General features: G+C 34.0%; 1 protein-coding gene across 1 annotated transcript in view; it reads left to right on the top strand.

The window, feature by feature from the left end:
• The window catches only part of LOC124354061, a 306,617-nt gene that overhangs the window by 278,563 nt on the left and 11,826 nt on the right, over positions 1-16,228 (top strand). The window contains exon 4 of the mRNA XM_046804237.1: positions 12,967-13,166. Coding sequence (XP_046660193.1) covers positions 12,967-13,166 — 200 coding nt within the window. The remainder of the gene's footprint in view (positions 1-12,966; positions 13,167-16,228) is intronic.

Genomic DNA, 16,228 nt, shown 5'->3' with positions numbered 1-16,228 from the left:
GAATAGCATAAGCTGATCAAATTGTTTATTACATTTTACTATACTGTGTAAAAGTAATTGAATTTATCACTTTAAAATCATTTAACTCATTTTTCAAACTGCATTAAACATTGTCTTTTGTTAAAAATTAAATTAATATTGAAATAAGAAAACATTTTCCACAGATATTACAGTATTGTATGAAAATATTACATATATTTATGATAAATAAATGATTGTCGATTTGCCTATACTAATTAAATTCTAAAAGAGAAGTTTGAGCATGAAAACAAGCAAATCTCTAAATTAAAAAAGAATTTTGTATTTAACCTAATGATTTATAATTTGATACATGAAGAGAGCAGGTATTAATTCTGGAAACGTCCTGTTTTCTATTGTAACACAGTAGGTTAATAATGAACATTTCACAAAGTATAAAAATCATTCTACCTGGACCCAGAGAGTGCCAAACGCATCAGTTTCACTGTCCGTTAGTTTTCTAGAGATTTGTGCTCACCCTTTCTCCAGATCTAGACCGTCCTAACCAGACGCCGCACTTTCCTCGGTGGCGCCACTACAGCCCCAGGCGACTCCCGGAAGCGTCGATAATCGCGCCACAGCTAGAAGTAGGCTCACATAGAGAGTTCCCACACATTATTGCGGATGTTTGATTTGTTGGAGAAATTGCCAATAGCTGCCTGCTACGTCGGGCTATCGTCTATTTCAACATTTATCACAAGTATGGACCTAAACTAAATTTTTCTTTGTTACTTTATTTGGTTATTTTCTACTTGTTGGTTATGTTACACAATACATTTCTGTATTCAAAATATAAGAGTTTATAAACACATTTTTCACATAATTTCAATTTCAAAACAATTTGTAATTAATTTATTGTAGTGAAGCTAACATGTCGACACTGTAATGAAGAGTTTCAAAATATGGTTTACTGTAAACACTCTTCCTTTTCTCAAAGTTTCATTAATGAATACTATAGTGTAGCATTTATTGGCTTTATACAACGACTTCTCTTATAATTCTAAAAATTAAGTTCGTTATCGAACCCAATCACATATAATTTGAATGTATGCCGTTCTTCATAGGCCTGTATTGCCTACACGAAGCTATACACAACAAAATAGTTAATATCTCAATTATTCTCATTTGACTAATTGCTGTACTTTAATGTACTAAATCAATTTATTTGTATTTGTAGCGTTCCAGTTGTGTGTGAAGCAGTAAAAACTAAAAATTACAACTACACTGAGTTTTGTGAACTACAAACGCCACCCATTACATCCACTTTCCCACGAAATGTCGAGTAAATGTTTATTGATAGTGTTCACTTCCTTGTGAAATTTTTAATTCCCATATTGCACTATATTTCCGGTGTTGGGGTCAATTTCCGATGTTAGGAAGGGTGTCACGGTGCCATATGGCGAGAAGCAACGCACTGTTTGGCACGGCGGCGGTGAGATGGGGAGGGGAAGTGACGAATGCGTCATTTCAAGCTCGTTTGGAATTTTGTAACAAAGTGTTATATTTATTTTTTATATCACTACAATATTCCATTTAAAAATGGGTTAAATTTTGTAGTAACAATTTCCTTTGAAACATGTCAGTATACAATTTGTAATATATTATTTTCATAGGAATTTATGTTTCAAATCAATTAAAAAATTACACTTTTATGATCCACAGATTTAAATAAACAGTTGTATTATTAATATTAATATACATTTTAAATACTGACTAAGATAACAGTAATGCTTCAATTGATTGGTCAGACCGTTCCACCAGTACCTTTAGGCTGTGGTTTCCTAGCCTAACGACTAAATATCTCAGTAGCTAAGTATTTTGGAATCATAGTATGATCAAGGATAAAATAATAAAAATAATCAGAAAAATCTAAGCAGTTCTTTTTCTTTGACAACAATAAGACACTTATTTTTAGTACTTAACTTATTATTCATACTAATTTGGGTACTATAACAACTCCTTATATATACAAGATAGGCAGCAAAATTTCGAGTAAACTTAAAAAAAGTTTTAATATATTTTCAAATGCTTTTTACGTGATATATTAAAATGACAATACATTTACAAATGAGTGAAATTGAAAATTGCAATAAACATAAACTACAAGTCCACTTTGATTGATCACTGTCAATACTAAAATTAAACATATTTAAGTACTCAAGTGTTTTTACAATCCACTATAAAATGGCATTTATTGTTCAATTTTATTTTTTATTGCGGTTTCCTACTAAACATCCATTATAATGTAGTCTATGTAAACATCGAATAATACAAATTATTTACTCCACAAGACATATTATGTACATAAAAAGGTCACAACACAGACATAATCAAAGATATATGAACTAACAACATCTGTTATATGGGATAACAACAGCTGGGCGAAGCAGCTGACGACGCGATGCTCGTGCTGCTTACTGGTACAGTGCACGACATAAAGTAAAGAAATATTCCGCCCGTTATGAATTCAAAAGGTATATGAAATTTAAAATGTCAATCCATGACAGTTATTTCCTTGTATATAAAATGTATATTTCGATTATAATCTATACCTATACTGTACGTTAAAAGACCATATATCTTTCGCTGAGATTATCAACATAATAGTCTATAAACGTCCATAACAAACCTTTGCTAATACCAAAATTTCACCTTAATTCAGTATAAACGAATTTAAATTTTCGTTGTAATAAATAATGAGATTTTACATTTTTAGGGAATAGTATTTTAACGTCTTTATTTTTATGAATAAAATATTATTAAAGAGCTTCCATAATTATTCTCACACACACAATAGCTCCTCCAATGAGAGATGCACGTCTTTATAAGTTCAAACGCAATATCTGTACACTGGTCAAATAAAAAACTGTTTCTTCTAAGTGAACGTTTTGAAAGCAGCTTATCATTGCATTTTCCTCGTCGTATGTTTTGCACCCGTAGTATGTCAAAGAAAGAGATATAATCTCATTGAAGCTCGTATTAAACCACTTTCTGCTGCAAATGCACGCGAGCTTAAATTGGAATATCTGAATCTATAGAGCTCGAAATCAAGGCTGCCATCCACGAATACTTACAAAGACATACAAAACAAGTATATTCATTACCTGGAGCGTGTTTTCACTCTCTAACTGGACTTCCATTGCAGCTGACCGGTGAAAAGATTTAATTCTCTGATTTATTACGGCTGTAAGAATCATTAAACATATTTATAAACTTTCGGTGAATGGTAAATAACTAGTTATCTCAACTGTTGCCTTTGAATCTTTTAGCGCAAAAGTTTAGTGGAACCGAAATGTATATGTATTTTCAACGGAATGAGGGTTAGATATAATACTTCATATAAACGAACTGATTAATAATTATGTCGAATCGTAAATCAAACAAAAATTCTTTATTAAAAACTAAATGAATAATATTCGTATGTGTAAACATTTTTTCTAAACACAGAATAATTTGTTACCTGGTAATAAATGACTGTTGAAACAAAGGGAGGCGATGTTTGGAACTCAACATACTGGAGAGGGAAAGTGGGACTGGACTGGGAATCCCCTTGGCCCACTTCCCACAGTTCCTTGTCCACTGATATATGTGAGCTTGACACAACCTTGTCTTTGTTTATACAAACTGGTGAAGTGTTTACTTGCATGATTCTTGAGATGTTGCTTAGAAAATGTGCTGTTTGGTATGTTTTAGGTCTTGTGCTCTTTCGCACTGATCAAACACACATATCAAACAAAGTGCGAGTATTAAATGTATGGGTTAAATATGTGGTAGGATCAAATTGTATCGTCAATCAATAAATATCGTATTGTCAACCTTTAGTTTATTTTGACCTAATTAACTCCCATATTCTAAAAAATATTCTAATAATTTGAAACAATCTGGTCTATTTCAGTGTAATTATTATTATTGGCAGAATATAAACTTCCTATTCCAACCCATCTCTCCAAAAGCTCAGAAATATCACAGATATGAGAATTGATAAGGGGCTAATCAACCAACTTTATCTGAAAGACGAGATGTTCTTAGCGTTACTATGGCAACTCGTGTTGCTGTATGCGTACCTAATTCTATATCGCTCTATCAGAAAAGTAATAATTTGGATACCAAAAGAAGTATCATCGGAGAATGAATGACGAAATGTCCTTCAGCATTTCTGAAATCAACATTGGGTACTGAAAGACGTATCAAAACTAATCAACCTTGTAAACAAGTCACGTTTAATCTTCTATTATTAAGATTTTGAATTTCAACTGAGATATCATTGGATGTCGTTTCCTCCTGCGGTCACCTCTAATATAAGACGTTTCTTAGATTAGTATTGGATATTGAGAGAAAAACACACATTTCTATCCTGTTGGACCACTCTTGGATTCGCAGTTATACACACATACAATAAGTATTCATTGCTCTAGCCGTTAGGAAAACTAAAATGCGCTTAACAATCTAAAGTTATTGCAGGTTCTTAATTTTCCAAGCAAAGATTCTTATATTTGTCTAAACATGGATTCACTGATATATTCCCTTCCTTTAGTTGTGATTTTCACTTAATTGAATACAAAACTTTTCTAAACTAATAGTCATTCAAGCAAACCTTTAATGTATCGGTCAGGAATATTTGCGCATAAATGGATGTACTTTTATGAGTTATTTCTTAGCTAAGAAAGCTGTACTTAAATAATCGTTTGTCCTTATGGATAGGAGTCTCCCGATCAGTGAAGAAACAAAAGGCTGGCAAACGATTAAAAGAAAAAGGCCGTTTAGAATTAATTGCCTTGTTTCTGCCGACTCCAAGGAGATACTTTGTTAAGGAAGAGAGAAAAAGCTACCCTTATATAACAGTTAACCAAAGGCACTACTACTAACTACTTACTAACCACTCACACACGCGCAATTACACACATTTGTCTCAGTTTGGTAAAAACTCTGATCCCCTCTTCAATAATGAAAAAGTCACATATTACCAATAGTTATAAAAGGAAATAAATGTTCAAATTATAATACAAACTTATTTTCTCCAATCTTTAAAACAAATACTTGCACGGTACACAATTATTACGTTGTATAAAATAATATTATTGTTTATTAATTTTGTAGATTGAGAATTAATTTTAATGTAAAACTAACTTCCTTTTCATAAAAAAAACAACGTTTTTGTGTAAAATATTTTATATAATTAGCTAAAGCGAAGTTGAAACTGTTGAAACATTCAAAAGTATGTATATATATATATACGAGATGTATGTATATATAAATATTTACTTAATAGTTTTGCTATGAGGAGGTTGTAAAAGACCAAACAGAGAAACATATCTTCCCTAAGAAAATTGCTTCACTTACTTCTAAAACCTTATTTGTTGTTATATTTTGTATACTTATATCAGAATAAGTTACAAAACCATTCGAAAATATTTTAGTGCTTTGTGGTATAAAGCTCAGCCATTCCCACAATGTAATGATAATTTTACATCGAAGTCATATAATTTAATGATAATTTTACATTGAAAGTATAATTTTGAACAGCAGATTTAATGGTTTCATTTCTCTCAAGATTATATTTCCCATAAATACGAACCACACGCGTGAGAGTACACGTTTGTTCCATTCAAATTAAACACTGTGATAATGAGAAACAATATCAAAGCACAACATTGTAAAAAGGTTTGTAAAAGGATTGTACAAAGACTGCACAAAAGACAAATTATGTCCGCCCTTACGTGCTGTGATAAAAGAGGGCTCTTTCACTATCTGTTGTTTTCTTTGCGTTAATTGTTTTCCCAATGAAAACAACACCTTCCCCTCCCTTCCCACTACAGTGTCCGCAAAATCCACCACTACTCGCCAACTGACGCCACTTTAACAAGAATTAAAAATCTTAAAAGTTAAACTCAATGAAATAACTGTACATTACAGCTATTGTTGTTTTTACATTTAATGTTCATTAACTGTGTTGTAGGTTTTTGCTCGAGGAAATATTAAATAATTGTTGATGTTATGACTATTTTAATAAATCGTGACAAGCTTTCATCGTACGGTAATTTGTATTTACAGAACAAACGTTACTGTAACTATGAATAAACTATGTATGTATCCATCAGATGCCATTAACATTTTGTTTAAGGAAAAATAGAGTTATCATCTGTTCTTTGAACCTGTTTCAATGTATGAGCTGGAAAAGGTTGTAAATTCATTGAAAAATAATAAGTCTCCTGGAATTTATGGTTTAAGTACTTACCCAGTTTAAGTACGTTCTTTTAATTTTAATAAATTTAAGTTTGCAAGTGGAATTTTTCCAAATCAATTAAAAGAAGCAGTTGTGGTGCCTTGACATAAAAAGGCCCTAGTACCAAGTGAAGCAACCATAGGCCTGTGTCCCTTCTCTTGACGTTATCCAAAATATTTGAAAAGGTAGTTAAGCAGAGACTGGTTAAATATCTTTCAAAAACTGAGTTTTCAACTAAAAGTAATTTTGGGTTTAGAACTGGGTTTAGTACGGAATCTGCTTTGTTACATTTTATGAGCAAGGTAGATCAAACAGAATGAATGAATGGTAATAAAAAAGTAAGTGGGATATTTTTTGGATATAAAGAAAGCATTCGATACGGTAAATCATGAAATATTATTAAATAACATGTATAATTGTGGAATTAGAGGTGTTATGTATGACTGGTTTTGCAGCTATTTAAAATCGAGAAAGCAGAGGGTTAGAATAAATGGACTTTTGAATGATTTTTGGGAAATTGAGCACGGAATCCCACAGAGATCGGTTTTGGACCCGATTTTATTTTTGATTTACATAAATGATCTTTGCAATGCTAAGTTCAAAGGATATGTTACATCATTTGCTAATGACACTGCCTTGTGTTATATTGAACACTAGCTGTTTCCCGCGGCTTCGCACGCTTATCGTAAGCTTTGCCCGTGGTTGAGCACTTCTGGTTCAAGCGAATTATGTTTACAACACCGATGTAGATTTGGCCTCGTTGCCACGATCAGGAAAATCTGTCAATAGTGTATGTTTTAATATTTGAATCCTTACATGTACTTTATTATAAAGTGGTCTTCTATTCAAGTTTTAAGTTCAATCAATAATTTATTTTTCAGGCAAATATACACCATCTTAGCGCCTTCAAATAGTTTTTGGCTACTTAATATACGTAACTGTGTCGTGATTGCAGTTTATAACTTGCAGGCGCTTTGAAAACTTATATGTTTTGTAGCACTGCCTGGTGGCGAATTACACCAATGGGCATAGAATATAAACCTTCTTCATCAAAAAATACATATACATACAAATTTTCATAACGATTGGTCAAATAGTTCACGATTCCATAAAGGACAAACACACAAACATTCATTTATATATATATATATATCTAGCGGGCCCGGCGCGCTTTGCTGCGCATTTCAATAATTTTTTGCAAAAGTTGCCCGCGGCTTCGCACGCAATTTCCCGTTGAAAACAGTACACTATATTCACTTATTCTTTTTCTATCACATTCTAAACATTGCTGAGATAATTGATAGTCGTTCCATCGTGAGCCTCTTGGGCGTATTATGAAGGTATGTACCATATTCCTGCCTCTATCTAGCTGTTACCCACGGCTTCGCACGCAAATCTTAAGAACCGAAGTCCTTATATTACTTAGTAAATTTTTTTTTTTTACTATAATAAATTTTAGATTAAATTAGTTATATCTCCGATGCCACGATTGAGCTTGCTTTGTTGTCTCGATCGAGAGAATATGTACACACGGAGTTTTGAGAACCATACTTCTGTCAAAAAAAACAACTAAGGTTGATTTTATAACATTCTTTATATTTGTAGCCAACGTAAGATAGTAATTATGATATCTGCATTACTCTTCTGATCAAGCATGAGCATGGTTTATATTAAATAAATATTGCAGTTAAAGGTGAATTTTTACGTCAAATTTGAATTGTATTATCTGGATAGTAAAGTCTATGTTTAACAGTGATTGCAAAAACAGTTTAAACAAAATTTGTCGTTTCTCTTAAGCTTACTCTATGCTTTAAAACTATAAGTGTAATATATGTTTACAAAGAACAGCTGATTAAAAATTTGAAAAGACGTTAACATATGTTTGCTGCAATGCATTTCTTATGGGTATTTCTGTAACCAGTGGGGCGGAATCCTGAATCGGGAAAGGGATGGGCATAGCTTATAAACCTTCTCCGTGGAAAAATACATATACGTACAAATTTTCATCATGATCGGTCCAATAGTTCACGATTCCATAAAGGACAAACATACAAACATTCATTTTTATATATATATATAGATAGATAGATAGATAGATAGATAATCGTGTTGATGGAGAGCAGCATATCAATTTCGATCTGATATTGTTGAGGTGGTGGTTCCAAGTTAATTAATAAAAATGGTGCTCATTCCAAAGAAAACAAATTATATACATTTTAACCTTAGGGGAGAAATAACAACTCAAAATCCGTTAGAATACATATTTTTAAACTGCTTAGAGGTTCCAACGTTTTGTGATGATTTTTGTTTCACAATTAGGGGGGTTGATACTTTAATTATCTGGGAATCGTATTAAATAGGGAACTAAATCGGAAACCACATATAGCAATTTTGAAGGGAAAAATAATGAATCAACTTCGTATTTATAATTTTCTTAGACAATTATGCCCATCAGACGTACTTCGCACGGTTTACTTTTCTTTAATTCATAGCAGGCTTTATTATGCTCTCTCGTGCTGGCGGAACTGATATCACAAATTTAGGAACATTAATAACAATAAAAAAGATTTGTTTAAGACTAATGACCAAAGCTAATTTTAGGGAACATTCTTATCCCTTATTTGTAAGCATAAACATATTACCTCTTCGTTATATGTACATTTATAAAGTATTAAAAGTGTTTTATAGTAGAAGTGGTAATACTCTGAAAAATGTACATAAAGCAGAAATGAGATTAACAAATAACTTTTTTGTACCAAAGCCTCAAAAAACATTTTTTACAAACTTTTTTCTTTTATAACTCCGAGGACATATAATTTATTACCAGAATTAGCGAAAAATAGTAGGAACATAAATATATTTTCTAAAAACATTAGAGTATGGTTGATCGGTCAAAATGATATTGAGTATAAGTTTAAGATAATAAATTAGTGAATTGGTTAGTACAGTTTGCTAAGTTATAATAATATATAGATAGTCACGTTAGAGCATTATAAAATAATTATTTATAATATTTAATGTCACATGTTTAAACTTTAATATTTTAATTGTAAATCATGCATAAATCCTTTTATTTAATACAGCACAATAGTTACACTAAATTTAAACTTTGAAACGTAATAGTACATTATTTACTACATAAGCTACAATAACTCATTTTTATCATTTTATTCTTGCTCATTTCGGCTATTTTTATTTTTTACTCTTTTTGTATACAGTATCCCCAACACAGGCATAGCCTTATGGGGTACCTAAATTTCTCTCATTGAGTAAATATATTGGCCTAATTATTAGTAAAAAAAAAGAAAACCCTAAAAGGATGTAACCTACTTTTTATATTTTATTACTCTAAGTACATAAATTAGAAATAAAATAAGTAGAAAATATCTGTAGATTATGAATTGAATTAATAGTTTTAATTTCGTATTTGTATGGACGTTAATACATTCTGCACCTTTGTACTCGTTAAAAACGTAGAAATGTGTCAACTTCGGATTGGACGTGTTTTTAAACACAATAGACAATAAGACAATAAATGTAGGAACAACTAAAGTTTTACTGTGAACCTTTGTGTCACAAGTGAACACATTTAAGCTCTGTGCGAATTACATGTACTGATCAAAAGTAAACTCTTTTGAAATGTTGCACCGTTATTAACAAAAACTGTAATACTAACCTGCTTAATCAGCTGGTAGAAGAAGGCGTCCTTGTATAACGCCACGTTCAACGTTGTCGTACTGGTCTATATCTTTGGGGGAAAGAGGCTGGAAAGGTCATGGAAAGTTGTAAATCACATCGGTATTCCAAGTTTGGTCGGTGAAAGGAGGTTTTGCAGAGCTGATTGCGAGTTATGTGTACTGTATGACTCTATATGAACCTTTAGCTTACCTTGTTATCAGTAGATACATCCAGCTTAGATAAACCATTTCATTTACACGGAGGGTTATGTAAATTCTTATTCATAGCCATTGTGGTTACGCATAAGACCGATGTCAATATATTCCTTAACGCCCAGAGAAATCCCATTGAGTGACATGCACCATTGTCGAACTCAGTGTTGCTTCTCTACATTCAATAAATGAAGGTTCGTGTAACCATTCGAGTCATAGGTCAGTTCATTTTCGAGATACCTTACGGACAGAGAGACACACAGAAATGGAATTTGTTCAGCCCCTCGCGTGATAGACTTCGCTAATGCTCAGCCAACTACGTTAAGAACGTGTTGAAAGATTTATACGATCTCTGATGAATCTAAAGTAATGTTAAATTTAAGAAAAATAATGTTGAAACACTTACTTCAAGACAATGTAGATAAAATCTAACATTAAAAGTAGTTCAAATGCGGTAGTTTCTATGGTTGTGACAAGTTGATGTCAAAGATATTTAAAACATAAAGTTTCTTTTAAAGCTATTCAAGTTTTCTAATTCATGTCGATGAGGAGTCCGTCCTTCAGAGAGGTTCTTTTGCTCGACAAAATCGTGAGGTGAAGTTTGAATCTTAATGAAGGGTAATTCTGATTCAATAAAAACGTTTTGAGGGAAATCCTTTGCATAGGTTAAACGATTTAAAGTGTTTAGAAAATTAGCTTCAAACTTTCTTAATAGTGAATAAATTGAGGCGCAACAAATAAAACGTAGCCTAATTATATTTAAATGTGATGTGCTTTTGTATCAATTTTAGTTGGCAAGATCTAAGATAAATAGGACAAGGGTATTTAAGGAAGGAAGACAAGGTTTTAAAAGAGGAAATGTACCCACTCAAGACATTACTGTGTTTGCAATACTGCGAACGATGTGTCACAAAGATGAAATAACAAAAAAATGTTATTGGGCTGGAACTATTGGATGAATAATAGTAAACGATGGTATATGCACAGAGTAATTTCACTGGAGAATATTCTCGACATGTTCATCCAAGTGAAGAATTGTTCATCGCAATGCGAGAACGATTTTGCACATTTAAAAATATTTTTTTAGACAGACGGAGCCATTTACGTACATTGGTAGAAAATGGAGAGGCGAGGAAGAAGTTTATATAGACTTTTAATTCTATTCCGATTTAACTATCTAGGACTCTGTTGTTTTCGGAAACTACCAAGTTAAGAAATTCTGTTTGTCTTTAGCATCTTGCCGAATTAATTGTATTTCCATAAAAATATTTTTCAATAAAGCCGATAAATATGTTGCGTTTTTATCTAGTAATTTAAACCCGAGAGCAAGGAAACAGTAGCTTTAGTTAGGGTTATTATGAGAATGTGTTGAAGAAATGTTTATAACTCTTTGCAACTCTTGAAATATCGTTCGTATAGGTATGCAATTATTTAATATGAAAATTCCAAAAATTATTACTTATGTTGTTTGTTAGCAGTATGGATTACTTATGTAAAACACATTACTTAAGTACTAATGTAATTATAATTAAACAATTTTAGAGTGTATTACCGAAACTTACAAACTTAGTTACCCAGTTGTCAGCTAAAATGGTAATTGTACAGAGCTATTACGGCTAAATCTAAGAAAATCGGACCAGAATTGTGTATTATTGTATTTCGTGTGTATCTTTCAATCAGAGAAATCTTTATAGCACCGGTTTCGGTTTTAGTGAAATGTGTTGGGTGGAATATTGATATTATATTTAATACAATGCATCTCTTATGTCATACAACTGAAAATTAGTGTACAGTGTATGGGGTTTTAGATTGTTCTTGTAAGGCCTACTAACAAGATGGCCGTCATTTGCTCTAATATTTAAGCTCTTTCCTAATTCTTGCTTTCTATATAAGCCAATGCTTACAAAATTCATTCACTCAAATCGAATTACCAGCGATAGATATTGAAAAAAATATCTGTTCTATTCAAATCCCGTTTCATAAAATCTTCATTCGCTTTTTATTTTGGTACCTTATATAATTTTTGTCTGTGGTATTAAATTATTTCTCGTGGGACAGGAAATATATTAATACAGCTTTTACAGTAGATCAGCCGTTATATTGTAGACATATGATTACAAGCCTGGGCGTTTGGCTTTATTGTTTATTAATAATGTAAAGTGATCACAATTTATAATTTTAACGCTAGTTTTAGAGCAAACAACTAATCTTCCATAGTCATGCGATGTTTATGTAATATATCTCAGGCTTGAGTGTACTAACCATCAGTTTCGTTGTCCCAATCCCGACTGGCAATGACATGTCTCATACTATAATAATCATAGTCCTGTGTTGATGGTTGTTTAAGAGGTTTACTCCACGTTAAACCATAGTTTACACTTTATCTCTATGCTTATGTCACTTACGTTTACGAACTATAGTTAACTGTTTGATGAACTATAGTTAACTGTTCGATGAACTATATATATTTAACTGATTGATGTGCTTTAGATAACTGTTTGATGAATTCGGGGTAACCCACACAAAATATAGATCAGCTATAGTTTAGACATAACATAACATTAAAATTATAGAAATCTACTCCTAATGTTTTGTTTTGTTTATAAAAGTGTGTTTTTCATAACGACTTTAATTACGAGTAGTTTATAGCATTAAAAAAATTAAAATGGTTTATATTTCTACCACGATTTCACACATATCATGTTCTATAATTTGTTTACTAAACGCGGTTAAATTCTAATTCACCACTTCCTCCTATAATACACCAATGCTTTCTATATATTTTGTCGCCACTTGTTAGACATACCACTCTCTGACAATCTCCGCCTGTTGCAGGTCACGACTCTCCCCCCACTTCACTCCCGAGGACGAACCCAAGTCCTGCTGCGGGGTGGCTGTCTCCCAGACTCTCTCCATCCGGTGGTTCATCATCCTCATCTTCCTGGTGGGGATATGCTGCGCTGTGGTCGGCACTATTCTAGGAGCCATGAAGGCCACTGGGAGAGAACACCTAACAGTCTCACTCCTCATGATCGGTGAGTTAAAGGGGAAATTTTAAATTTTTTGAGAGTATTGCATCTAATATGTGCATAAGTTATGGACGTCAATTAATGATTGGATTACGGTATTAACTCACTAGTTACACCACTCGAACAGAAGCACTTCTGCAACCTTGCGGTCCAGGCTGCTACCATGAGCTCAAGAGTCTGAACCTATAGGATTACATTAATGAACTCACTAGTTACGCCACTCGAACAGAATCACTTCCGCAACCTTACGGTCAAGGCTGCTACCATGAGCTTTATAGTCTGAACCTATAGGATTACGGTAGTAAACTCACTAGTTACACCACTCGAACAGAATCACTTCCGCAACCTTACGGTCCAGGCTGCTACCATGAGCTTAATAGTCTGATCCTATATGATTACGGTAGGAAACTCAATAGTTACACCCACTCGAACAGAATCACTTCCGCAACCTTACGGTCAAGGCTGCTACCATGAGCTTTATAGTCTAAACCTATAGGATTACGGTAGTAAACTCACTAGTTACACCACTCGAACAGAATCACTTCCGCAACCTTACGGTCAAGGCTGCTACCATGAGCTTTATAGTCTGAACCTATAGGATTACGGTAGTAAACTCACTAGTTACACCACTCGAACAGAATCACTTCCGCAACCTTACGGTCAAGGCTGCTACCATGAGCTTTATAGTCTGAACCTATAGGATTACGGTAGTAAACTCAATAGTTACACCACTCGAACAGAATCACTTCCGCAACCTTACGGTCAAGGCTGCTACCATGAGCTTTATAGTCTGAACCTATAGGATTACGGTAGTAAACTCACTAGTTACACCACTCGAACAGAATCACTTCCGCAACCTTACGGTCAAGGCTGCTACCATGAGCTTTATAGTCTGAACCTATAGGATTACGGTAGTAAACTCAATAGTTACACCACTCGAACAGAATCACTTCCGCAACCTTACGGTCAAGGCTGCTACCATGAGCTTTATAGTCTGAACCTATAGGATTACGGTAGTAAACTCACTAGTTACACCACTCGAACAGAATCACTTCCGCAACCTTACGGTCAAGGCTGCTACCATGAGCTTTATAGTCCGAACCTATAGGATTACGGTAGTAAACTCACTAGTTACACCACTCGAACAGAATCACTTCCGCAACCTTACGGTCAAGGCTGCTACCATGAGCTTTATAGTCCGAACCTATAGGATTACGGTAGTAAACTCACTAGTTACACCACTGGAACAGAATCACTTCCTCAACCTTACGGTCAAGGCTGCTACCATGAGCTTTATAGTCTGAACCTATAGGATTACGGTAGTAAACTCACTAGTTACACCACTCGAACAGAATCACTTCCGCAACCTTACGGTCAAGGCTGCTACCATGAGCTTTATAGTCTGAACCTATAGGATTACGGTAGTAAACTCACTAGTTACACCACTCGAACAGAATCACTTCCGCAACCTTACGGTCAAGGCTGCTACCATGAGCTTTATAGTCCGAACCTATAGGATTACGGTAGTAAACTCACTAGTTACACCACTCGAACAGAATCACTTCCGCAACCTTACGGTCAAGGCTGCTACCATGAGCTTTATAGTCCGAACCTATAGGATTACGGTAGTAAACTCACTAGTTACACCACTGGAACAGAATCACTTCCTCAACCTTACGGTCAAGGCTGCTACCATGAGCTTTATAGTCTGAACCTATAGGATTACGGTAGTAAACTCACTAGTTACACCACTCGAACAGAATCACTTCCGCAACCTTACGGTCAAGGCTGCTACCATGAGCTTTATAGTCTAAACCTATAGGATTACGGTAGTAAATTCACTAGTTACACCACTCGAACATAATCACTTCCGCAAACTTACGATCAAGGCTGCTACCATGAGCTTTATAGTCTGAACCTATAGGATTACGGTAGTAAACTCACTAGTTACACCACTCGAACAGAATCACTTCCGCAACCTTACGGTCAAGGCTGCTACCATGAGCTTTATAGTCTAAACCTATAGGATTACGGTAGTAAATTCACTAGTTACACCACTCGAACAGAATCACTTCCGCAACCTTACGATCAAGGCTGCTACCATGAGCTTTATAGTCTGAACCTATAGGATTACGGTAGTAAACTCACTAGTTACACCACTCGAACAGAATCACTTCCGCAACCTTACGGTCAAGGCTGCTACCATGAGCTTTATAGTCTGAACCTATAGGATTACGATAGTAAACTCATTAGTTACACCACTCGAACAGAATCACTTCCGCAACCTTACGGTCAAGGCTGCTACCATGAGCTTTATAGTCTGAACCTATAGGATTACGGTAGTAAACTCACTAGTTACACCACTCGAACAGAAGCACTTCCGCAACCTTACAGTCCAGTTTGGTACCATAAGCTCTATAGTCTAAACCTATAGGATTGCGGTCATAAACTCACTAGTTACACCACCTAGGAACAGACGAATTTCCGGTACTTTGCAGTTCAGACTAAGGAAACCAGTAAAGTGAATACATATATTTTAAACATAAAACGCTGCTTAGTCCTACAGCTTAGTGTATCTAATGTTTTATCAGTAGGAAAATAGAGAATGTTTATCAAACTTATCTCTCGCAATATTACTTGAATAATTACTTGTTTTACTAGATGTTTTAAAGGGGTTTTACCAGGACATTCAAATAACATTTAATGTAAAAGGGTTATCTGGAAATGTCCCAAGAATAAAAGTGAGGTTGAGTTCACACCATAAACTCTGATGGCTGGTACGAGACATGACTAACCTATCCGGACCGTCGGTAAAATGATAATTTAACTTGTGAACTTACCCTCTGCTTTCTACTTAATAAATATGACACTATAAGTCTCAAAGCCATCTTGATTTATACTGAGTTATTGTTAGAATGAGCTTACTTTCTCATTCTTTCCGTGGATATTGACCGCGTAAGAAATATTATTTTAAGGTTGCAATAAATAAATCTATTTCAAAATGTGACATATCAACTATGTAATGACACTCAAGGCGTGTTGTGACGTGTCAGCTGTGGCATTCACTT

The sequence above is a fragment of the Homalodisca vitripennis genome, chromosome 2 (genome assembly GCF_021130785.1).
Source record: "Homalodisca vitripennis isolate AUS2020 chromosome 2, UT_GWSS_2.1, whole genome shotgun sequence".
Classification (NCBI taxonomy): Eukaryota; Metazoa; Arthropoda; class Insecta; order Hemiptera; family Cicadellidae; genus Homalodisca; species Homalodisca vitripennis.
The sequence above is the reverse complement of the archived record's forward strand: the minus strand, read 5'-3'. Positions and strand labels throughout refer to the sequence as shown.